This window comes from Emydura macquarii, unplaced genomic scaffold, assembly GCF_026122565.2.
Source record: "Emydura macquarii macquarii isolate MOO-44397 ecotype Brisbane River unplaced genomic scaffold, CSIRO-AGI_Emac_v2 contig_1313, whole genome shotgun sequence".
Lineage (NCBI taxonomy): Eukaryota > Metazoa > Chordata > Testudines > Chelidae > Emydura > Emydura macquarii.
The window spans coordinates 12,123-37,332 of record NW_027131450.1 but is presented as its reverse complement, the minus strand read 5'-3'; the positions used below and the strand labels follow the sequence as shown (position 1 = coordinate 37,332).

The 25,210-nt window shown below is 49.9% G+C and overlaps 1 protein-coding gene and 1 long non-coding RNA gene across 2 annotated transcripts; one reads left to right on the top strand and one right to left on the bottom strand.

Moving 5' to 3' along the window:
* The first annotated feature begins 1,414 nt into the window (after positions 1 to 1,414).
* Positions 1,415 to 23,821, top strand: LOC137154913 (uncharacterized). The gene is made up of 3 exons (XR_010920302.1): positions 1,415 to 1,589; positions 22,893 to 23,003; positions 23,716 to 23,821. It is a non-coding gene; the product is annotated as an uncharacterized lncRNA (long non-coding RNA).
* Positions 15,301 to 20,229, bottom strand: LOC137154912 (nodal homolog 2-A-like). The gene is made up of 3 exons (XM_067550765.1): positions 19,917 to 20,229; positions 16,462 to 17,270; positions 15,301 to 15,453 (listed from the first exon to the last, which is right to left on the bottom strand). Exons 1-3 carry the CDS (start codon positions 20,227 to 20,229, stop codon positions 15,301 to 15,303), a joined length of 1,275 nt encoding a protein of 424 aa, XP_067406866.1.
* Positions 23,822 to 25,210: the final 1,389 nt, after the last annotated feature.

Sequence of the window (25,210 nt, the reverse complement as noted above, 5' to 3'; positions counted from 1 at the left end):
GCCCACCCTGCATATCCCCTGTTGTGTGCTCCAGGAGGTGAGGGAAGCCTTGTCTGCTGTTCCTCTTGCTTTCTTTGAGCTGGTCGTGGGGGAGGGTGCTCTCCCCCCCCCCCCCCTTCTGTAATGCATCATTGGGTCTCTGCCGTGGGACCCTGCCCAGCTACCCCTAATGCCACCTCAGCCAAATGAATGCTGTCCAGCTGGTCTGGCCCCAAACTAGGTCCAGAGCACACCTGTCCACGCTCATGGCCCATGGCATCCACTTCCTTGCCCTCATCCCAGGCCGACACGCTGTGGAAGGACCTGCTGCCGCATGCACAGGGCAAGGAACTACTCTGCTGTGGTTCCATGGCCTGCTGGTGATACTGGCAGCTCCTCATATATGTGGTGTGGTTCACAAATTTATCTGACACCTGTCCCTTCTGTGGTGAGAGGGAGACCCTGCTCTACATCCATGTCAGCTTGCAGCCCCTTTTCCAGCTCCTCCAGAACCTCTGCCTGCCTCTCAGACCTCCTGACTTATGCACACCCCATCCAGTGCCCCTAGTGTTAGTGGGTGGGCCCCCACCTGGCGCTAAACTCCCCCAGCCTAAAGGCAGGAGCAACTGAGCCTGGGCCTCAACTGGTTACAGGGGACAACAAATGAAAAAAGAGGAACAGGCGTGAAGGTCAAAGGGCTAAACCGAGGGAACCTGAAGGGGCCACTGAGCAGAGAACCCCGGACGGGTGCCCCAGTGTTGCAGACCCACCTTGCCAACCTTCTCCTGGCACTGGCCAAGATAGCCGTCTACCACACTGGGAGGAGGCAGCTGGATGGGAGGGTGTTCTGCAGCTGGGGGACTTATTTCCAGTCCCTTGTCCAATCACATCGCTGGGCAGCGTGCCTGTGGGCAGCATACACTATCAGGAGCGATGGGTGCTGCTGGGGGTCTCTGCCCAGTGCCCTCCTCTGGATCCCTCATTCCTGTTCCTGGTTTCTCCTTCCTTGTGCCATGTATACAGCGGTGCCCTGGCCTTAGTGGTTCCTCCCCCTTGGCTGAGGGGGCAGGCCTAGAGCCGCCTGCCCCACTCCTGCAAATAGCACACGTGGATAATCTGCATTACAAAACTAGAATACCCCAAAGTCCAGATAGCCTTTGAAGAGTGGGGTCACTTTTCATACCTCCCAGGACTCCTAGAAATCCACCACAACACAGTGTCTAGTCATTTCCAAGAGGGTGAAATAAGTCTTCCTAGCAGGCTTCTAGAATTAGTTCTCAAGCCCTGTGTCAATAGAGGCTCTATAGCCAGCTCCTCTGCTAGTTCATCCTTTTGCAAGCACCCCAAAACCCCTCTCCCATACAATTGCCTCCCTCAAAAGAGGGGTTTAATAGCTTCCTTCTGTTGCAGGGCAAGCCTCAGCAAGCCACAGGTGGAAGCTCCGTCTAACCCAATTAGTCTTGAAAGGAGTTACCTGCAGCTATGCCTGCCTCCAAGGAGGAATTCAGCTGCACTCTGCTCTCAAACTGAACCATGCAGCAAGTCTCCCACATGCACTAGAGAGGACTCCCCACCCTTGTTCCCCACTACACTTAGCATCTATCTTCCAGGTAAGAAACTCTGAGCCTCTGGTACAAGTGTATTGATTAGGGACTCCCTGCAATCCCTGTTCAGCCAAACCACTAAATCCTTTTAGCATATAAATTACTGCTTAGCCCCAGTTGCCTCTTGCGTGTCTCTTCTCTCTGACCTATGTTAACATTCGTGCTTACAGCTCGTCTTGCACTAGATCACATTGGTTCAGGGCACCAGGCCCAGTCCTGCCTTTCCGTTCTGGCAAAGCTGCTAATTGAAATCAATAGTTTTGCTAGAATCAAGACTACGGAAGTGGTGCAGTACCTGGTGGTAGGTTGCAGAAGGCTCCGTAGTGTTTTGCTAGCTAGATACTGTTGTTAAATTCTGGCTTTCCTTTATAAGTGGTTAGGGATTGTTTACAGCCTGATGATAAATACTAGCTTTGACCTGAGGTTTAGTTTTCAATGCTACTGAAGGCACAATGAGCTGCTGATGTCTGATGAGATGCTCCACGAGGCAGTGAACACAGACTAAAGCATTGGGATGTGGATTGGAAGTGGGCCTTTCACCAAGACAGTATGTGGGGGAGAGGGCAGTTCATGTGTCTCTCTCCGCTTTTTACTATTGAAAAGTCTGCTAATGAAGTACAAAGGACACATCACATTAAATTACTCTGTTACTCCAAGAAATACAAAGGAAGCTAAGACAAAAGAAATGACACAGCTAAAACTGCATCGAAGATCAAAATCTGACAGGAACAGGTATTTGGAGCTGTTGTTTTCAGCAGCCATTCCATCCCTAGGGTTTTACTGTGATCTGTGTCTAGGGCACTTTTCCTACCATTAGCAGAATGTGTACGATAGAGCCAGTTATGACTAGAACTTACTGCCTTTCCTTCTTAATTGGTAAATCCATATGCCTAGCACTTGGGTGAGCTTGCTTTCCTTTGTTAAAGTGTTGGTAGCTATGTACAAGAGAGTTGATCGTATTCGCATTTTCCAAAAGGAGTGCAATCTGACCACTGATACAACCAGCAGAGGACTGGGAGTGACAGTTTAGGCTCTCTGTGTCTGTGCTGAGATGGTTTTTCTGGAGCACTATCCAGACTGGGCATTAAAGATACTAGCACAAATATCTGAGCCACCAGAGCAGAACTTAACATTTAAACTAGCCTATCAAACCTGTGGATGTTGTAGAATGAGAACATAGAGGGTTTAACTCATGACATGGACTATTTGCTCTAAATATCACCCTGTCGTTAGTCACTGTTGTCGTTTATCTTTCAGGCCTTCTCCATGCAATTTGTAACTATTTTGGTAAGGGTGGGGTGACTTATTTTTTAAACTGAAATAGTTATACTGGCACAACCAGAATGGACACAGTTATATCTGTACAAAGGTATCTTAGAGCGGTATAGCTTTTTCCCCTTCCCAAAACTATACTGGTCTAAACCACCTTTATAACGGTATAACTGCATCCATGGGAGGGGAGCTTGTACTGTTTTAACTACTGGTATAGTTAAAGCAATACAACTTCCGTTTGTAGACAAGCCCGTACTGTGCTTGGGAGGCCAGTCAAGTTGTCTCTGCAGAGAACTGGATAACATGAGATCACATTTTAAAAACGGGGTTTTTCAAGCAGTTGAGGGACACTGGCAGACAAATGATAAGGTGAGCCATTTACAAAAAAACTCTGTTACATCTTTGACACTTTAGAGTTTTGCATAGACTGCTGGGTAAGCCCATTCAAAGCAGATTTTTCTCTATTAGGGAGCATGCTGTGATGTTTATACTGCATCAGGTTACAATAAGGAGCATGGTTATTAAGGATCTCATGCAGTCTTAATGTATCTGACCTGAATGGTCAAAGGCAGCTTTGTTTTAAGAAAACTGGTTACAGCAGTCACACATGATGTCCCTTTCCAAAGGGTGACAATAGATGTCTTGTAAGAGATGAGTTGCACAATTTATAGGACACCCTGCAATATACTGCTACAAAAATAAAAAGGCATGCCTGTCTGATTTGCCTCTAGAAAGATACAATCTCATTTTTTGTGGGTTTTTTTTAACAAAGCTCAAATATGAAGGGAAGTTTGATACTGCAGGTGTTTCTTTTGATGCAAAAGTGACTGTACATTTATTCCCATTAAAATCTTTGTGTGCTCCCAGTTGGGCTTTTCAGATGAGTACTACCTCTTGCTAGAAAGAATCACTGTAAATTAATTTTCATTGATATTTTTTTCCACAGCATCTAAAATAGCAAAACTGAATATATAGCAAATACTTTCAAATGTAGTTAATACTTTGTGTCTTGGTCGCATCCAGAACTTGCACAGAAAACTACAAGTGATCAAATAAATCACTGAATGATTTTTTGGTAAATTCCACAATATCTTTCAAATAAGCTATTTGATTTTTATTATTCTCCCCCATCCAGCTATAAAAGTGGGCTGATAAAATCAGGGTACTACTGTGTATAATTTAACAAATACATTTATCTTATGAATGACTTGTTATATGAACCAAAGAAGAGATGCGGTTCTCTTGAACCAAGAAAAATCAGGCACCCCTATATGCATCTGTCACCATTCGTTATGTACATTATCACTGAATGGCTTTGAGATGTTCAATTTTATTAACCCCCAATTAGTTCGTTAATAGGGGTCCTACTGTATATTCATGAATAATTTATTTGAACTGCCTGTTGTTTAAAAATACAATTTGATATTTTTTGTGTATTCCACTGGCTCGTCCCCTGACAATGATTCTCCATTGCATTAATTAATCCTTACCCCAATCCTATGGGTTTGTAAGTAATTTACACATGGAGTGACAGTGGCACGGATCTTGTCCAAAGATTACACAGAGAGTTTCTGAAAGAGCTATGGAGGTTAACCCACTGCCTTGCAGTGCTCTGCTCTGACCACTATGTAACACTCCTTCCCAAGGAACAGGAGTAGGAGTTCTGCCTCCCACTCTTTTCTCTAACTAGATAACACTGCATCATTGAGGAACCTTAATTTCCCCCTCTTCTGCATAAGATGTGCAACGAGACGCTCAGCCCTTCCAATACATATCTCTGTTTTCTGGGGTTCATTACTTGTCTGTAAACCATGTGCTAAAAGACGGGCTGAGCTGCCAGCATAGTGCAAGTGTTGCCCCCATCATTAGGATTCATAGACGTGCCACCGATTTAATGGCAGGTGATTAGTGGGATTGTTGATTGGGTTGAAATAGCACAGCTGGGCTTTTTTAACGTAATAGTCTGAGTGGCAGTATTAGCATTAGATTTCCTGTCTCTTGTCATTTTGCCTCGTCTTTACTTGGAAGCCCACTTGCCACGTATTTTGCATCATTTAAAAATATCTTTCTTTCCTTGCTGGCTGTTTTCCTGCTCACTTCCTCTAAGCCTAGAAATCAAGCCCCTTTTCTTGCCCAGATTTTATTTTCTTTGTTGCATGCATACATTGATTCCTTGGACAAGCAATTGTATAACATGAGCGCACACAGGTTTGCTGATACATGCTGGGCTGCGTATGTTGGTTTCTTATTGTACGGTCGGTCACTCTTTAGTACTGGGCTGTATGCACTGATTTGCTGCTCAGTGCTGGGCTTTGCCCACTGGTTTGTTGTTATGGGATCACATGTGAGCTGGGCTCTGTGTGCATGGCTTTGTTATTGAAAGGTCACTGGCTGAGCTAGTTTGTGTTGTCGAGTTGCTCAGCAGTGCTGGGTGGCTGCTGCAGTTTTCGTTTTTTGTGTGGTCAAAAAAAGAAGAAAAAATGAAAGCCTGTTTCTTGGTAAAGTACAGGCCGGGGCAGAACCAACCTCCTAACAGCGAAGGGCCTGCAGGGGCCACCTCTGGGGCTGGGAAGGTAGTCCAGTGCCTGAATAATCCTTGGCCTCTTTGCTGAGATGGCTAGCGCAGGGCCAAAGAGTCAGTGAATGACACTTCACTATCAAGAAATGGAGACTCCCTGAAGCGACAGGATGACTCCACTTGTTTTCATGCAGTCCTGAGCTAGGCTGGTGGGAATACATGATGGCTAGACAGTGCATATAGTTTTATCCATTCCAGTTCTGCAGTAAGACAAGGAAACGTAGTTCTACTGTGTTCAAGGGAAACCAACGTAGCTCTGTCCCAAAGCAAGCCGTAGGTTCAGTTCCAGCAATCCTAGATTTGCTATGTAAACTCGAACAGCTTGCCTCTGGATAGCCTCAAACTCACTGAGAGGGGTCACTCCCCTAGAGGTATGTTCCCGAAGGGGGCAATGAGGGCTGTGTGTACCAGCTCCTCAGGAGCCTTTAAGGTGAAATCAGAAAGGGTGTGCTAAGCTGTGGATTGTGTGAGAAGTTGCACTGCAGAAAATGCACCAGTGTCTCCAAGTTTTCCAGATATTATTAGCTCTTCTCCTGGGGGTTTAACAAGTAGGAATGCATTTGACAGCAGCTGTTTGCTTCTTCCTCACATGATTAGCAGCCTTCTCCTTAGCACATCTTTAATCACAGCGAGAGCCATCGCAGTGCAGGCATTGGAATGCAAAGCTCCCTGAAATATGTCACTAAACGCATGCTGCAGTTTTGGAAGTCTTCTAGCTGCTTGTGTTGGGGTGACATGTCAAGCAAAGGGCAAATCTCCTCCCTGTTCACTTCCCTTTGCTCACCCAGCAAACGTAATAAACCTGTCAGCAGAGCCTGCCTCTTGGGTTTTGTCTGCACACAAACCTGCCGCAGCCCCCTGGGTAATAGTGGCTTAATCTGGTTTAGCTTCAACTTGTTCCTGACTGATGCTACCCTGAAATAAGCCTGGTTTAAACCAAAATCAGGCTCTCCACACAGAGGTTTGCAGCTGTGGTTTAACCAACTGGTTTTTAAACTGTGCCTCTAGCTACCCCAGTGTCTTGGAAACCAGACAAGAAAGAGAGCTTTGGTGTTACTCTAGATTGCGTGGTGGTGCCGGGCTGGCTTGGGGTAGGGTGGGTGAGAACCTTTATTCTCTGGTTCCAAACCAGTGACTGGCGGTCCTTACCACTTGTGGGCTTTCTGGAGGCCTGGGTCCATTTCCTATTGCACAGGAATCCACAGTCATCTCTGTCGCTTGCCCTGGCCGTCTCTGAGCTGTTGGGGAGTGAACAGGCCCGGGATGCCATCTCATGGCTAGAGGCCTGGCCCCTCAGGGGTTCAGGTTTTGTTCCGTGTTTGTACAGTACCTAGCACAGTGGGCCCTCGTCCCTGATTGGGGTTCCCGGGGCTACTGCAATACCAGTAATAACCATAACAGGGCAGAGCTCTTCACAGCGCTGAGCTGAGCACCTGAGCAGACAGAAGTCCCATGGCTCAAGGCCAGATTTACTCTCTATTACGCCAGCCTGGAACTCCACTGAACTCTCTGTTACTTCTCTTGCCCCCCCACGAAGCTGAGAGCAGAATCTGTCCCCTCCCCTCAATCCTGCAGTCCTACTTCTGTAGGGGGACCCTTACCTCTGGGCCAGGTGGATTCCCTGTAATGATGGGACAACCCCTCCTGTTGCTGTAGTGAGCGTCTATGCTGACAGACTACAGAGGTGCGGTTGCAGCGATTTAAGTGTAAACGTGGCTGGAATTTGGCATGAAGGTTCAGGGAGGATCTTACTTGATCTCTTTATCTTAGGTATTTGTGAGCTGCTCAGACACTATTTTTTAACATATTTATTCTCACCACCCCGGGGAGGTATGGCAGGGCTGTTAGCCCCATTTCACAGATGGGGAACCGAGGGCAAAATTTTCAAAAGCTCCTAAATGAGTCGGGACCCGAGTCCTGTAGGCACACACGAGCCTACGTTCCAAGGACTTTGCTGAGACTTAGGCAGTTAGTCAGTGCCCTGCCTGCTGGGCCACCCTTCCTTTGAACCAGTTCTTTATCCAAACTGGTTCGCTCTGAGTGTTCAAAGGGGCCATCTACAGCACAGCTAGCGAGTGAAACTATCAGGCAGGGCGGGTAAAACCGATGTTCTCTGGCCCAGGTGCTGCTCTTTGGGCAGCCAGCCAGGGCAGTAATCAACAGTTTGCTTTAGCGTAACTCTTGTGCCTTTGATAAGCAATTTCCCCATAAACAGCCCTTCAGACTGTTTACTCTCTCTCTCCTTTTCATATGGATCCAGAGCAAACTCCCCTTATCTTCCCCTCCTTGAACTTAGGCTCTCCTTCCTGAGTGCTGGATATTGTTAAGCAGACAGGCAGGTGGTCAGCCCAACAGGTTTCCATTGCGGGCAGAGTCCCTTGCAGGCCCTTCCTTGGAAGATGAACTGCAGAATGATTAGGCTAATCCTTTCTGCAAACTGTCAGGTCAAGTACAGCAGACGGGAGCAATGACTCAGACTGTGTCTCAGGAATCTAGTTACATGCCCTGAGAGAGGAAGCTAAAAAGATTCGGAGGTTCAGTGTTTATAGATTCCAGGCCAGAAGGGATCACTGTGATCATCTAGTCTGACCTCCTGTATAGCACAGGCCAGAGAACTCCCCTGGAATAATTCCTGGTCCACTAGAACATGGCTTTAAAAAAAAAATCCAATCGTTGTAAAAGTTGTCAGTAATGGAGACCTCCACCGCAAACCTTGGTAAATTGTTCCAGTGCTTAATGACACTCACTGCTAAAAATGGGCATCTTATTTCTAGGCTGGGTTTGTCTAGCTTCCACTTCCAGCCACTGGATCATGTTCTCTCTTTGTCTGCTACATGGAAGAGGCCATTATCATCGCGATCAGACTGGGATCAAGTCACCCCTTCACCTTCTCTTTGTTAAGCTAACTAGATGGAGCTCCTTGACTCTCTCATTATAAGGCAGGTTTTCCAATCCTTTTCCAATCCTTTAATTATTCTCAGGGCTCTTCTCTGAACCCTCTCCAGTTTATCAACTAGTGTAGATTAGCAACCAAAGTATTGGCTACTTCTCTCCTTTGCAAATATGGTAAGAATGTGTTTCTCCACGAGACTTGCTTCCTGATTCCAGCCAACTTAATATAAACTGGTACCGCCTGCCGGGGTTATGGTTCTTTCTTTTTAAATGGGAAAACACTGAGGTTCCCCCGTCCCTCTCCCCACTCACATTCTGCAAGCACAGGCGACCTCACAGAGGTAAATTAGAGATGCCCTGTTGTGCTGGCACCAGAGCTGGATTAGGAATGGGTTAGGTGGAAAGCAAGTTCCATGTCCCTCTGCTTGTGTGATTTAATAGCAGAATCTTTCATGAGCACTGACCACGCGCACCCAAGGCCAGCAGCCTGAGCCTCTGCGGCACCTGCGTCGTGGTCAGGATGGAGAACTGCCGGTGAAGAGCGAAGGGTCAGACTTCCACACGGGTGCGATCCAGCCTGAGCCAGAGCCGCCCACGCACAGTGGGGTATAGCGCCGAGCAGGGGCTTGCTCCACCTTGTGGAATCGAACGCCGGGCAAGCTGTGCTACGCACATCCCCACGGCTCAAACCCCCGTCTGCAGCAACCAAGTGGTTTCCAGTGCAGTTTTGTTCCTCCTCGGGCTAAAGACCCACTGGCACTTTCTGCAGGCCCCTAGGTGGTGGCTTAAGGCAGATTTCATCGCGCTGGCGAAGATCCTTTAAAGGAGTCGTTCCCCATCCCCTCAACCTCAGCACATGTTGGTTGGTTTGTTCATTCCTGTCAGGCCCTGATCCTTCGCTCAGATGCTTAGTTGTGTCACTGTAGCACCACGAGGTCCCAGGCAAGACCTGGGTCCCATTGTGCCGGTGCAGTGTGTATGCATAATGAGAGACGGTCCCTGCCCTGCTGAACTTACAGGCTACATAGAGAAGACAAACGGAGGGAAGTGACCTGCCTAATGGCACCCAGCAGAACAAGGAATAGAACACAAGCCGCCTGGCTTCTAGCCCAGGGCCCTGCCCTCTCGCCTGCCCTGTCTCTTTTGCGTGGCTGGCACGCGTGACTTCAGCGAGAGCACTGGTCAGGCAGCCCGAAGCAGGACTCGCCCGTCCCAAGGGGCACTGAACTCCGAACGCAGAGCGGTGGCTCCTGTATGAGAGGCAAGGAACACAATAACTGGCACTGCCCATGGAAACTGCTTGCGGGTTGGGGGGGTGTTCGGATCCAGAGGCCAGAACATGCCTGGGCTTGCTGCACAGCTGTTCGTTCCAGTGACAGCCTCAGCCCAGTGTGGATCCCTTGAACACAGCGAATGCATATTGGGCTGTGCCCATCCTCACAGGGGCTGCAAAGCGTTTTGCTAACGAAGATTAGGTCCCCATTCACAGCGCAAGCCTCAGAGCTCCGTGCCCTTAAGTAGGCGCCGTGCATAGCAAGATCAATGAGATTTTATCCCGAGTCTCCTGGTGTTCGATGTTTTCTTAAAGCCCTGGCTCCCGGAGCTGTACGAGAGTCTCCGCTTTCAAAGTCCCCACGGGAAACCTTGAAACTGCAACCTAGAGAGACTCGATCCCGAGACTGCAAAAAGAGCCCCCAAGTCCCTGATTTTCTTTTTTTTTATTTTTAACCAGCCTTATAATTTGGGGGCATCTGACTCATGCTTGACATTTAGCCACAGCACAAGGCTTCCCCCCTTTTCGGAGCACTTTAATGGCTCCTGTAAATGACCCTCAAGTGGCTTGTTAATTACTGGATGGTCTCAGCATGAAATGCCGTCTGAATATGTAAGCAGCACTGCGGATCAATGCCAGGAGGAGGGCCTCTGCTGTGAGAACCAGACACGCTTTGTTTATCCCTGGGCTTGGATGTGGATTGGAGTTAATCAGCCCAAAGGCCAGGCTGACGGCTGGAGGTGTGTGGAAGCCACATGCTGCTGGGGCTGCAGCGGTGAGGGGTGGCTGGGGAGGGCTTTTCAGCCCCTGGCCAAACATGAGCCATGGTCAGCCCCTCCTTGGAGCCGTCCCAGAATCCTTCGGGCTTGCTCTTTGAAGGCACCCTGGAACTGGCTCTGGGACATGGGGAGAGGGGTGCTCTGAGCGTGACGAGAAGTGAAGCGACAGGGACACGAGCGGGCTCATCATTCCCTCAGGGGTGGCGTGAACTGACCCTGGAGAACACCCTCTGCATGCCAGAGAGGGCGTCGAGCTCCCTGAGGGGATGCATGGCAGGCCTGGGCCAGGCCAGGGTCTCAGGGAGAAGGGGGGTTCCTCAAGACTCTGTGCAAAGGGAAGCAAGAGTCCCATGGACAGCAAACTTCCCCAAAGTCAGGCACTCATTCAGTAGCCAGGGACGCCCTGAGCAAGCACGCACAGGGCTGAATTGCTGGTGGCGAGCCGGGTTAGGCTGCAGGCTCGTCTCCTCTAGGGAGGGGAAGCCACGTCGCTCAGGGTATTTTCAGCTAGACTGGACAAGGCGCTAGCGAGTGTTTTGTGGGGAATGCCTTGCCCTGCCCTGGGAGATGGGCTGGATGGGACCTGTCAGGCTAGGAAATGCAGTGAGCTGGCTAAGCCTGTTGGAAATGTGACCTTTTTCTAGTCGTGACGTGGGCTTCTGTTGTCTCTTCCTTCTGTGATCCTTACAATGGGGAGGACCCTGATCCTGGAGCAATGTCACAGGGATAGGGGGTTGCTGGAGGGAGAGGTGAGCTGTGCCTAGCGGGGAATGCTATGCAGTAAAGCTGGCTGCCATCATCAAATGTCTGAGGAAAGGAAAATCATTAGACAACGAAAGCAGAGGCCCCCTCGGCCCACTTCCAGACTCAGGTCAGGACTGGCCTGTGCGTGGAGGGAGAAACCACTGCCTTTCACTGTCTGCAATCAGAATGCTGTGCCCTTCTCTAGCAAACTCCACACAGGAGGTGTCATTCTGCATACCTTACGCAGAGGAAAACTGAGGCACAGTGTGAGGCAGAGACTTGCGCAAGGTCATGCAACATGTGCATATGCATGATGGCACAATCTTTGATTACATATTTGCATACTATGCTTTTCCCTCGGCCCCCTGCCTCATTCAGTGCACAGAAGGGACCTGCTCTGGGGATGGATGAATCAGGGTTGTGTGGTGAAGGAGTCTGTCGTCTGCAGCCCAGAGCTGTGCCATGGATGGGAGTCTGGCTGCACTCCTTGGGAGGTGGGTGGGGACTTTCTCTTGTTATATAAATATCCACATCCCCATTCCCCATAAGATCCCAGATGTGAGAGCAAAGGACGTGACCCAAGGCAGAGTCAGCGCTATGAATTTGGAAGCAAGTGAAAGTCCCAGGACTAGGAACTTACCGTGCTCTATTGTGATGGCCCAAAACCTCTGTTTACTCTAACTCATTAAAGAACACAGCTGCAAAACTTAGCCGTAGTTTTCCAAGTCAAGCCAATGTAAGCAAGTTTTCCAAGTCAAGCAAAATCTCTCTCCATCCTGCACTGCACATGGCTAAATTGTGTAACTGGGGGAGAATCTCTTCCTTGGCTTTAAGATAGGGTGGGGAGAGAGAGAGAAATCTGTTTAGCCCTTCCTTTCCCTTCCCTTCCCAGGAGGCAGATGTTTCACAAGCTTTGTCCTGGAACAAGAGGCAATCTGTGTACCGGCACGTGAACGTTCTCCTGGTTCGCGCTCTCATACCCCCACGTGCATGTTCCCATTTGTGGTGCTGCTTGATATTCTTTCACAGAGCCTGTTTAGATACATGATGCCCCATGTATCAGAGGGCCCTGCTCAAATGCACCCTTGGGCACACAGGCACATATTATTTGTTTAATCGAAGGGGCCCAAATTCTACCTCACCATCTTCTGGGACCTGAGGAGTAGGAAGGAAGCCAGTCCACTCCCTCTGGGCTCTCGGGCAAATCAAGGACATCCCTGGAGCAGGGCTGTTTGGAGCTCCTTGGGAAGTTGATATTTTCCCCATGAAAATCAGAGGATGAAAACAAAACATTTTTTCATTTTTGTCAAAAAAAAAAAAAAAAGGGTTTTGAAATTTTGGGGGTTTTCATCAAAAAATGGAAACACTTTTTTTTCTTTGGTTTTTGACAATGGAAATTTTGGGTTCTGTGGGTATTTTTTGGTTTTGTTTTTTCCAACAAAAAAAACCCCAAAATGGCAACCAAAACCATTTTTATTTTGTTGCAAAAGCTGTTTTCTGACGCCCCCCCCCCACAAAAAAAAATGTTTGGGTGGGAAAATGTTGCAGGCTGCTGGTGGATCTGATGGTGGCCGCACTGGCTCTACTGTTAGCTGGCTTTGCGTTCCCCAGGCCATGCTGGTTCCCTGTCGTAGGTTAGAGCAGTGCGGAGACTGTTCCAGTTTATAGTGGCTGCCGGCCCATCAGCTGAGGCGCTCGCGGAATAGGTGGAAGCCTGGTTTAGACTGTTACCGAGGGAGACAGGATTTCAGAAGAGCTATCTCTGTGTGGACAATACTTGGCCTCCCTCGCTGTCTGGCTTTGGAGTTCATTAGTTTGGGTATGTCCGAGAGTGTGAAGAGGTTGTTACTGCGACAGGCACTCCAGAGCTGGGCTTGCATTGCCAAGGCAAAAACCTGCCTCTCTGTGTGGTGAGTGCTCAGCCCTGCCGTGCAAGAGACTGGGTTAAACCTCTGAAGGCAGAGGATGTACAGGGAGGGTGTGTGTGTGTGTGTGTGTGTGGGGTGGGGGGTGTCCCATGGAGAATCAAGTCAAAGAAGCAATTGCAACAGTGAAAACAAAGCATGATACCGGAATGTGCCAGGCACCATTTCATTTATGGGTCAATAATACACCAAAAGACCTTTTCTTATGGATCTGGTTATTTAATCCTAGCACCCTGCTGTGTACGTCTAGGGGCTTTAACACAGGGAATTAGATTTTATAGACCAAGGGTGCAGAAGAATCAGGAAGCCTGAGCTGAGCTGAGATTTTCAGAGCAGTCTAGAGGAGTGCGAGACCTGCCACGACAGACCTCTGCACCTCCATGATTCTATACATGATGCTCACAAGGAGTTGGCTTGCCAGTAGCAACCCCCTTGCTGTTTCTGGGTACTAGTGAGCTTTCAGGTGTGGAGAGGAAGGATGGCCTTGTAGTTAAGCTCATCCAGACTTTCAGGGGCAGAAACATTTATCACCCGTGGAAGAAAACCAAACACCATTTCCAGTGTTTAACAATAGTGAACAGTAACAAAGGAGACAGAGCTAGTGGCGTTCTCAATGGCTCTGTACATCCAAAGGTCAAATTCTGCTCTTTGCCTCATGGGCGCATCCAGTGGGAGGTGCGGTTCTGTAACTGAGAGCAGAATTTGGCTCCTAAAGCTTTTGCCAAAGATGTTTCAAATTGAAAATCCTGCAGACTAGAACCTTTTCACTGTGCAATGTTTAGAAATACATACACAGAACAGAAACAGTGCTGTCACAAACCCTGACAACAATGGCAGATCAGATAACACTTATTTATTTGGTTTTTTTTAAATAACATGTAGGTAAGAGAGAGATCAGCGAAAAGTAACTGACAAACCAAGGTTCTTATCTCTAATAATACAGAATTCCTAATGCTGAATAAGTAGAACTGAACCAAAGGCACAGAAGCTGTTGTAGAGTGAAAGATCCTCAGGAGAGTGCAGTCCCCGGGAAATGCTCTGCCACTAATCTTGGAGAGTTCAACCCAGTGAAGTAAATGACAGCAGGAGTGAAGGGCCAAGAAGGGATGTAGAGAAGGAGGTGATCTCTCAGGTAACTGGACATTGGACCATACACAGCTGTACCGATTGGAACCAACACTTTCAGTTGCAAACACATCATCTATAGAGTTGAGCAAATAACAGATTTTTCATTTCCCTGGCAATTTCATAAAGCCAAAAAAAAAAAAAATTATTCAAGGTCAAACCAAAAATGAAAATTTTCTGGTGAATCAAAATGTCAGAAAAATAATTGTTTCGGGCCTCAAAACTGACAATTTAAAAAAATAGTTTTTGAATTTCTTAAATAAAATTAAAGGAATTATTAAATGAAAAGTTGTTTCAAACTTTTCGAACCAGTTTGATTTGTTTTCAGTTATTATTTTTAGTTTTTTTTCTCTAACTGAGCAATTTGGCAAAATGGATGCAAATGCCTGGGATGTTTCCATGTCACCAAAGCTGCTTTTTCTGGCCAGAAAAATGTTTTGTGCAAAAAAATTTCTCCCATCTCTAGTCAGCAGTTCTGCCTCCCCTCTATATGTTCCGAGCTCCCCTTCTTTGTTAATTACCTGGATCTCGGGGTGAACATGCACAGAACAAACTCCGTGTGCACAACTATGAAAGTAGTGATCAGAATCTCTCAGCCTCTGTGCATGAAATATAGATCTATCTATTTACAACATTCACAGAACTTCGTGAAGAGCTATTTACACCTGAGTGAGTACATTTTTGCAGGCCAGCGTTGGCCCGGTTCAGACACAGCCATGCTGGGGGAAGGAAACTTCTGCGAAATTCCCTTTGCTGAGCTTGCCTTCCCCAGATTCTCCCATCAGGGGTGGGGTCTAGTATCCGTGGGGGTGTTCTGCATCTCTACAGCCTTGCCTTTATCCTCCTCAGCCTTCTCTAGTGTGGGCTGCATGGAATCCCAGGAGGACAGTACAATGGAGGCGGCTTGATCCCCTCCATGCATAGATCTGTAGGTGGGTGATGACCTGAGCCTTTGTCCTTCTAAGCACTTAGACTTCAGATCCTTGGGGATTGGTTCCTGGCTGCACAGGGCCCATTCCCTGCCACTCCCAGCGTGGGAAGAGCCCTGAGTCTCATGTTGGTAGCCTGCCAGTGCCCGAGACTAACATGAGTTGCAAGATTCCTGTTGCCCAGGGGAGAAGAGCTTGCTTCAGTTGCAGCCGCATTCCTCGATGATCATGTCTTCGTGGTGGCGGAGGACGACTTCCCCTTTCTCGTAGTACAGCATGGAGAGGGGGCTCATCTTGACCGGAGCACAGGCTGGACAGGGGACCCGGCTGGGCTGGTACAGCTTCAGCAAACTCTGTTGGGAGAGGGAAAAGGGAAAGCATTAGTCACCCGGCTTGTACCAATGCAGCCTGTGGCCGAGGCTCGCCAACAAGGCTAGTGATTGTGGGTGTCTCACCTGAGACCCCTTAAAAAGGCCCTGATTCTCAGAAAGTGCTGAGCTTCCAAGTGCTCGATATATGGCCCCGGTAAGTCCTCTCTAGCTGAGCACCCAAAATCACTAGCCACTTTGGAAAATGGTCCAGGATTTGGGCCAGTGTTGTTGTTGTTGGTATTCGTATTCTGGTAGCACACAAGCTGTGAACCTGGACCCCATTGTGCAAGGTGCTGTACAAACAGAACAAAAGTTGCTCCCTGCCCCCAAGTAATTTATACTCTATGCGGAGCCGTGCTGAAATCCATGTGGCAACTCCTAGAACACAGCAGGACAGGTGGCAGACTCTGGCCCTCAAAGAACCTGAATGTACCAGTGGTACCAGAATATAACATGCTGCATATCAACGAGCCAACCCATGCACGGCCCTCCCCTGGCTCCGGTTGGCCGCAGGGCCTAAATTCTATTACTGCAGCAGGAAGGAGCTGGTGATTGGTGCTTGCTCCACCTGGTAGGGACTGCTTGAGAACCTCCCCACCCACCCCAGTCTTAATACACCCCATGGTGCTCGGATGGCAGAAGCCCTCTGGGCTGAGACGTTTTAAAACTACACTGGACAATACGCTAAAAGGCACAGTGGCCAGTCCTGCCCTGGCTTTAGCACAGGAAAGGGGACATGGACTACAGACTTAATAGGTCCTTCCCATTTCTAATGTCTCTTGTTCTAAGATGCTGTGGTTGGCATAGCAGCTTACGTGAGACGTAACTTGGGAAGCTGCCTCTACTTGGACAGTTCTTTGTGCTTTACTGTGGACTCGGTTCTCAGCTGTGCACACCCTGTGCCAAGCCAGCGGGACAGCCCATTCCATAGAGTCTGGGGAACCTATGCAGGAAACCTCTTCTCTAGCAGAAGAAGAGGCCTCATCGTACCTGGATATATGCATGGTTAGTTGGTTTGAAGGTCTCGTCCACGGGTGCTGGGCACTCTCCCTCACACCGGTAGGCGTTGTACTTCTTGGGGTAGACGATCCAGCTTCCCCAGCCGGTCTGCTCAAAGTTCACGATCATATCCACCCTCTTGCACAGAGACTTGCCTTCCTCCCCCAGGCCCGGGGCCGGGAGGTCGGTCATTTTAATCCTCTGCCTCTCCTGCCTGTTCCGGCGATGCCGCCGGCTCCCCAGCTCTTTGGAGGCATTGTCAGTCATGACATGCTTGGAGGTCTCCACGGTTCTGATGAGGGTGGATGCCCGGGAGGGCTCTGCCGAAGGCTTATCTTTGGAGAAGACAACCAGCAGGACCTTGTCCGTCATGCCGTGGGACACGGCTGGCTCCGTCTGGCTGGAGTCGCTGGAATTCCGCATGCCCATCAATCCAGCGCGGTTGCCGTCTGACCCGTTCCTCACCTCCTGGGAGCCCTGAGCCTCGGCATGCTTCCCACTGCTGGAGGCCACCCCTTGGTGGAGCCAGGACCAGAGCAAGCTGGTGACGTTGAACACTTTCCAGGCGGAGTGGCTGACAGCGGGACTGCTGGTGAAGGTGCCCAGGAAAAGCCTGTCCAGGCAGGTCTGGTTGTCCTGGCGCTTGTGCTCGTGGCTGTGGTAGATGTCCACGGTCACGTTGTGGGCCTGGGAGAAGGACGGCAGGCGGACCCGCAGCTCAGCCAGCGTCACCTCGTAGCTGCCGGAGATGGAGGTCATGTCGAAGGAGAGAGTCCAGTGATCCCCAGCCTGGAGAGAACCTGAAAGACACACACAGTGCCAGAGGTGAGGAACCTGCGTTCTCCCCGCAGCCCGTTCGGGGGCACCGGTACTGCAGGGAGGGGCGGGGCAGAGCTGCAATGCCCCTAGGAGAGCACGGGGGGGGGGGCCCACAAGGCTTCCTGGAGCATCTGGGGGTGCAGCTGCTGTGTGCCTGCGAAGACAGCCCCGTCTTATGGCTGTGAAGGCCAGGCCTGCTGGCCGGTGCTTGGGGGAGCAGAGCAGTGGGTCAGTCCTGGGGGAGCAATTCTCTCGCTGTCACAAGGATTCCTGCTCCCCGGGTGTGGGCGTGGAGGGAGATTCTGATGGATCTCCCCCAGCCTGGACCCAGATATACCCCACACACAGCTTGTTTGTTATTTTACTTCGCGTGGGCTCCGCCTGGCCTCACAGGGCGCCACAGCAGGTAGGGGCAGAAGGGGCAAGGAGCCTTCTCCTTTGCATGGGTCCTATAGGGGCCAGGGAGAGCTGCTGCTCTGTGCTCAGTGAGGGAGCACAGGCGCTGCTCCCTTCCTACACCCGCGCCTCAGCTCCAGCCTTCACCCTGGGCACCCGCTGGCATGCCTGGCCTTCACAGCGGCGAGCAAAGCTGCCCCTCGCCGGCACACAGCATCTGCTCCCCCGGGAGCTGCAGGAGATATCTGCCTTCCAGTGCTGGCCTTGGAACACTGCAGCTCTACCCCGTCCTGGCCTCCCTGCGGACCGGTATGTATTCAGGGGTCCCGCTCTCTAAAGGCAGGAGGCCGTCCTTCCCAAACGGCAAGCCCCTGGGCAGGATGAGCTACCCAGTGACACAGGGCCAGGAATACAGCACTAATGAAACCCAGACTGGACCCTACCTTCCCCACCAATTCCAGCCCAGCAGCAGCTGAGGGTTTAATGCATCCCAGTCATGCAGTCTAGTACTAGATCGTCGGCACACCCCCAGCAAGCAGATACAGTCCGGTGGCCTCAATTCTGCAGGAGGTCAGACTGACGCCGCACCATATCCACCACCTGCTTTTCCCAGCAGCACATCGGCTTAGCCCAGACTCGGCTTTAGCCAGCTTGCTCTGACCCACGCCCAGGTCCGTACTAAACACCGATGGACACCGTGCTGCAGTTAACGAGGACTGGGGGTTTTCAAGGAACCTCTAAGGGAATCAAAATCTCATTAAAACTCACTGGGACCATGACTTCTAATTCACTTAGACACCTTTGAAAATCCAGGCCAAGCAGTTTCTTTTTGGCATAGCATCCACCGATCAGCCAGGCTAGACTTTGATACTACATTCATTGCCAGGGGATCAGAGCGCTACGTAAATACCTACTCCTCACCTAGTGCTTTTCATCAGTGGTTCTCCAAGCCCTTTGAAAAGAGGATGAAGAAACTGAGGCACAGAGCGGCAAAGTGACTTGCCCAAGGTCGCCCAGCGGAGCAGTGGCAGAGCTGGGAACGGAGCTGAGTCTTTGCCAAAGGGTCTAGCTCCTACACCACACTGCCTCCTGATAAAATGGTTCGTTGATCCTGTTGCTGTTGAAGTGACTTAGGTTAGATGCTTTTGAAAATGCTCCCTGTTGTCAGTTACTTACAGCATTCATAAAACAAGGTCATGAGACTTAAGAGGAGCGAGCAGAGGATTTATGCCGATGGGAAGTAGCCCCACCTTTCTTCCACAGCATTAGAATCAGGTTTGCCAGGGTGTAATCTGGCTGTTTCCTTCCTTCTATTGATTTTGCCAGGTGGTCTGGCCGGGCTGGTGATTGCAGTGGCTTTGCTTGTCATCAGACAATCTTTGCTCAGCAGCTGAGGTCTCTGCTGCCCTCGGTCGGCAGAGGACTCCCATGAACGGAGGGAGAAGTGCAGTGTCCACCTGTGCACTAAGGCTTTGAAAACTGCCTTGTGTTCGCCTTCCCCTCGTGGTGTTCTCATTGCTCTGGCCACGTTCTCTTTCGCACCCAAATAAGCAGCTAGTTAAAAACGCTGCACTGTGCCCCTGGGTACTGCAGATCCTACAGCCTGAGACAGGACACTGGTGCATTTCAGTGGCACTAACCATCTCCCTGATCCCCCGCTGGCCTTTGGTGGCAGGCAAGGAAGAGTCATACTCCTCTGCACAAAGATTTGTCTTCCCGAGTAACCTGCCAGCCAAAGCTTGGATACGGAGGGCAACACCTTAGCTTTTCAAGCACTGACCGCTGCAGCCAGGGCAAGTGTCATCCCACTGCAGAGTCAGGGATCCAGGCTCTGGACTGACCCCTTCAGAGCAACAGCCCCCTTCCCTCTCCCCCCCCTCTCCCCCCCCGTCTCTCTCGCTGCCTCCCCACACGCCACCATGCCACCCACTAACAAAACAGCAACTGGCTTTTGCCCGAGCCTGTTCCTGCCAGATGTCAAAACAGTACAGATGTGGATTGGGTCCCATGGGGTCCCTTCTTCACAGACGTCTGGGGTCCTAATCCACAAACGCAGTGGAAATAGGAGCGTTGGAATAGCCAAGGCCCTGCAGGGAAGGGTCTGATAAGCAGCAATCTGTCAATGAGGTACTGACTGGCTGGCTGCTGCTGAGCCAGGTCCTGGGGCAAGCTAGAAACACAGAGAAGAAAGGGAAAGAAAGAAAGAGGGAGAATAAATGAACGTCACCTACTTCTAGCCACAAGACTCAGTACTGAGTCAGATTCCTGCAGTGCTGATGCCTCCCTGGTGGGCTGGCCAAGGTGGTTCCCAATGACGAGAGATCTGTACAGCTGCATCATGTACACTGGGTACCGGAGAGCAGGGTGTGGGTGCCTGAAGCCAGGGACTGTAGACAAACTCTTCAGCCCTTGGCTAGATCCTGCCGCCTGCAACTGCTGCTCATCCTTCTGCTGCGAGAGTCCAGTGGCCTCTGATGGGCCCAGCTGCATGAAGATGAGAGCCCAGAACACCAGCTCCAAACCCGATGTGTTCCTGGGTGGCATAGCTGCTGCTTCTCTCTGAACTCAGCTTCTTACAGTTCCTTCTGGCTCCTTTCAACACAAGGAGCTGTCTGGCTCGCTGAGTCTCTTTCCTCTTCACTGCTGCCTATTGGCACTATATACCTGATGCTCCCTGAACAGGCTCTCGCCTGCAAGCCTTTGATGTCCACACTCCCTCCGTCCGGAGTCCAGAGCTGTCAAGCCTTCTACAGTCTCCACATGGTCCCTATTCTTATGCAACCCCTCCCTCTAATGAGGAAGTGATGCGAAGACACACAGAGCAGGTGATTAATTACCTCTCAAAACTCTTCCCCATTATGCATTGGCCCAAACTGGAATGTGGTCTGAGTGATGATTTCCCAAGGGCCTGACAATGGTCAGATCCTGAAATTCCCCTTCAGCCAGATGGATTTGCTGGTGGCTTCTGCTTTTACACTTTGCCCAGAGAGAAGGAATCCAGATTTGGGTGGCAGTGTCTCTGGTCGTTAGGAGCTCGTGGTTTTAGTCTGGGTGCTGGACTTGTGATACTTTGTGAAAAGGAGGCAGTGGAGGTGAAGGGTGAATTGTTTTATTCTGGACATTTTATAGTGCAATAAGTGCAAAATAAAGTTGCTCAGAGCATGGAAACAGGCTGGCTGATTTTAACCGTTAGCAGCAAACTGGAAGTGATGTGTCATGAAAGACAATATAAAGCTAAATCTCTTACGATAAGGAAAGCACCAACATTACAGTAACAGAAAAACAAAAGGAAAAAGAAGGCTGCAAAATTTCACTCTCTGTTTTTGCTTGTTGCTTTAGTTTTATAAAGAACTTACCAGAACGTATGCCTTTTTACTGGAAGTCCCATTAGAAAACAGAACTTTCTCAGCATGCCCATTCTGGAGTGAAGTTAGACAGTAACTGAATTTTACTAAACCATAACAGAAAGCAAGAAGCTTTTTTGAAGACGTCCCAGTTTCAAACCAGAATTTAGTTTTTCTTATTCAGCTGGGCAGAGAAACTCACATCAATTACATGTGCAGAGGTCAAAGTTCTGTTCCGTCTTCAGACTGGTTTACGGTCTCCTGTACTATTTTATAAATCAGTAGGGCCATTATCTTGAGTAACACTGTTTTTGCAGCCACACTGTAATGTTCCTAGCATTTCCCTGGTACCCCATCGCGGTGCTGAGGGAGCGCTGTGCAGCTGGAAGTGCTCCTGTCTCATCCTACGTAGCCGCTTTGTTTTTATGGCATGTTTTTGTAAAGAGGAGGGGTGTTGATTGAATCCTGGCCAAATTCCAATTAGGATAATTATATTCTGCCTCCCTAAATTCCACCCCCAGCATTTTCCATCAGATAGAATGCTTTACTGAGAACAACAGGACTATTTATGGAGCAAGATGCTGCTCTGGGTGAGAAGGGAGATGGGATCCTGTCCCAGGGAGAGTAAGGACGGTACCTGATGTTTGTGGAAGAGTCAAGAATTGAACAGAGATCTCCCAAGTCCCGGTCTACTGCCTTATACCTGAAACTAAACCAGGCTCAGAAAGCTTTATATCCTGTCTGTCTGTCTGTCTGTCTGTCTAAGGTCAATAGGGGACTGTCTGGCTGCATGTGGCTCAATGGATCCTTCAGCTTACTCAGAGTAACCGAGATCTCTCGTGGATTTGCCACTCACTGAAGGATCTGAGGCCCATAAGCCAGCGGTACTGATCCAGATAAGGACCCAGTGGTTTCTTGTGTGGGAGCTTATGGAGGAGATTTGAGTGCAGGATCTGGGCTTGTGTCATTTCTTTTCCCATCTGTGATAGACATAAACTGGGTAATGATCTATGGAATAAAACCATTCGTTTGCTTCGCCCAATTGTAATGAGCTGCGAGCTGCTGCTGTCGGTGAGGAGTAGTCTTTGCCTTGCAGCTCTTCGAGCACTCCGTGTCTGAGGGGACGTGATGGGACGTTTTGATTCCTGCTTCACCACAGCCTCCCTGTGTGACCTTGGGAAGTGACAGAGACTGTCTGGACCTCCGCTCTCTCTGTCGGAGAGGGGTAATACCGCTTCCTGCGTCACCGGGGCGTTGTGAGGCTAAACGCACTAGATTGTGAGGCGCTCAGATGCCTTGGTTCTGTGGGCTTACCTAATGGGACTAGATGGAGACGCACCATCCCTGATAGGAGAAGCAGCGTAGGGGTCAGGTCTTGTACCAACAAGCATGCCCACTAAAACCAGCCCCTGCCACTGCTCTCGCCAAAAGCCCATCTCTCCCCATAGAAACAGACCAGCGCCCTGTCCTGCTCCTCATTTCATAACCCCAAGGATGCCCCAACCGGTTACCATAAAGGGATGGGCAGCCGCAAGACCAGACACCAAATGCCAACCTCTCCCTGCCGAGGGGAGGCAGCTGTGACTCTGGGAAGAAGGGTACCAGTGTCTCTGGTGCCATGGAGAGCACCTCTGACCATCCTGTTCTCCCAACCAACCATTGGCAGTACCTGCCAATACCCCCCTCCCTGCAGGAGAGAATCCATCCTTCTCTCAGGTTTGCTGACGCTTCAGATCTCACTTGAATGTCCAGTCCACTTCAAAGCAAGGCGCGTGCTCTTTCATCTTCTCTACTGAAGGGGGGCTCCAGCGTTGAGGCGCAATCCCTTTGTGTTTGTTTACTTTGCTTGGTTTCCTTTCCTAGCACCTCGCGCCTCGGCAACGTGACGCATCGGACTGGTGTCAGCCGCGGGAAGCGGAGGAGCTGCAGTCACCACTGCTAGCGGCAACAGTGCTAAGCCCATCAGATTGCCAGGTAAGGCAAGACTTTGCAAAGCTCCCGGGACGCGAACCTAAGCAAACACAGCGTGGGCCAGATCCATCCTTGGCACAGTCCCACTTACTCCCGGGCAGTGACACTGGAGATCAGCGTGCCCCACTGTGCTCCGCTTTGAAGGCTGCTGAATGTAGCTGTAGCGGACCCCCAAGGAGAGCGGGTCACAAAGCCTGAGAGTCTCCTAATGAGACATCCTGGCCAGTGGCTCTGGACCGTTCAGCCCCAGATATTGGGACTGAGAGCCTGCCAGCTGATTGTAGCCAGTGCAGTGGGATATAAAGTGAGAGGGGTTAGCAGGTTAGCGGGTCTCAGGCCGCTTAGGGCTCTAGATATCGTCACCAACTGTTTCATGGCCCCCACAAATGAACAGGGTGGAGTAGGCCCATAATGCCCTGCCCTGCTTAGACATCTGGGTATATCTCATTTAACCACTTCCCTGCCGTTGGAAGGGCCTCAGGCACTGGTGTCACCCCACTAGCGCTGTAACGTTTTGATCTAATTCAGGTAGTTGGCCTTGGGGTGCTGGTGGCTGGGTGGGATTTAGTGACCTGCAGTCTGATCCAGTAGGGCCAGCAGGGACCAAGCTCTCTGGCTGCGTCAGAAGGCAGACGGCTACATTGCATCGTCCAGGCTGGAGGCAGCAGAGGCCTGGCTGTCCATTGTGAGGCCACTATCTCTTTGCTGGATGCAGGTGGGGAAAGGTCTGTGGGCCCACGAGCTGTGATGAATCCGACTGGAGTCCACCTTGCTGAAAGGCAGGCAAACGTTCCCAGTACTTCCCTTTGCTCCATTACCACCACCTCCTCCTCTTGCTGGCACTCGCGTCCTTCTGTCAGCCACACAATTCGGATGCGATAATCTCATTCAACTTTGATGACAATACTGCTTTTTAGCTATCAATGACCATGTAGCCCAGGCTGTTTCTGTCACCATCTCTCCCAGTGTCTTCATGCACTGCACTCCTTGAATAGAAGGGGAGAGACGATCTCTCTCTTCATGAGAGAGCCGTTGCCCTGCGCTGCCCTCTGGGGTTGCTCACCGAGGAAGATGTTGGAATCTCTTTCAGAGCGTACACTCTTTGGGCCAGACATTGTGTCTGCAGGCAAGAATGCTTGTTTGGGGCTGGATTGGTGATAATTAAACTGACTCAAATGGAATAGAAGTAAATCTAAATGCAAAATGAAGTAAGTCAGTTTTTCAAGATGTGACTTAGATGTTGTGGAGAAGAACTGGTAATAATTAAAAGGGAAGCTGCTACCTCGATGAATAGGCTGGAAAAGCTCTGCTCTTGGAAATCAGGGAGTGCCTGGAAAGCAAGTTTAGTCACTTACGTTCTGTTTTGCTTTTAGTTTGTTTTGTGCAGCGCACAGCTGTCGAACCACCTGCGAGATCAGCCAGGCGTAAGGTTTGAGAGAAACGACAGAACTTGTCTAACACAAATCGGTAGCTCTCTTGAGACAGAGCCTTTGCTTTTAACATGTATCCCTCTTGCTTTTCCCTGAGTGCATGTGTACCCAAAAAATCAGCCCTGACCTAATCAGGGCAACTGTATTAGTTTCAAAGAAGCTCAAGGAGCAGCCTCAAATATAGCCGGATGTGAACATTTGCAAAAGCACCTAAGTCCTATTTTCAAAAGTGACATGGGCACTGCTCCCACATGGCACTCAGGAGGAGTTAGAAGCTCAAACACCTTTGTGGCTCTGGGCCGTAGGAGTTGAATTTAAAGCCAATGAGGGCTAGGCTCTTAAGTCACTTTACACGCTGTGGAAAATGTTGCCCTGGGTCTAAAATTGCAAAGGTAAGGTGTTTCTGGCTCCACTGGCACTAGGGAGCCATAGAAAGATGGTCTGGCTATCTGTGTGTTTTAAGCTTGGACATTTGGTGGCAGTTTATTGTTTGCATGTGTCTCTGGACTTCAGCAGAGGTGTTATTATTCATGGATTCATTTTGCTTAATGAAAATTCAGGGATGTTATCTCCGGGAGCGTAATGCTGCTTTCTAGCATTTGATCTTTCTCCTTCCAGGGAAGGCCTCATGAGCTGGCCTCTGACATGGGCTCCTGCTGCCACCCAGCGGCCAGAGAAGTATATCTTCTCTTTCCCTACGCTGTCTTTTCCCAGAGAAAGGTCTTTCAGGACTATTTTTTCCATTTCTCCCTTGCATGCAGTTAACATACAAGATTCCAG

What these genes read in the sequence shown, in the direction of transcription:
- LOC137154912 (XM_067550765.1), bottom strand. Translation starts at nt 20,229, where the DNA reads ATGCCACCCAGGAACACATCGGGTTTGGAGCTGGTGTTCTGGGCTCTC. An exon ending in ACTGAGTCTTGTGGCTAGAA is followed by an intron (nt 17,271 to 19,916) that starts GTAGGTGACGTT and finishes TGTGTCTTTCAG; the next exon opens with GTTCTCTCCAGGCTGGGGAT. An exon ending in CTAACCATGCATATATCCAG is followed by an intron (nt 15,454 to 16,461) that starts GTACGATGAGGC and finishes CTCTCCCAACAG; the next exon opens with AGTTTGCTGAAGCTGTACCA.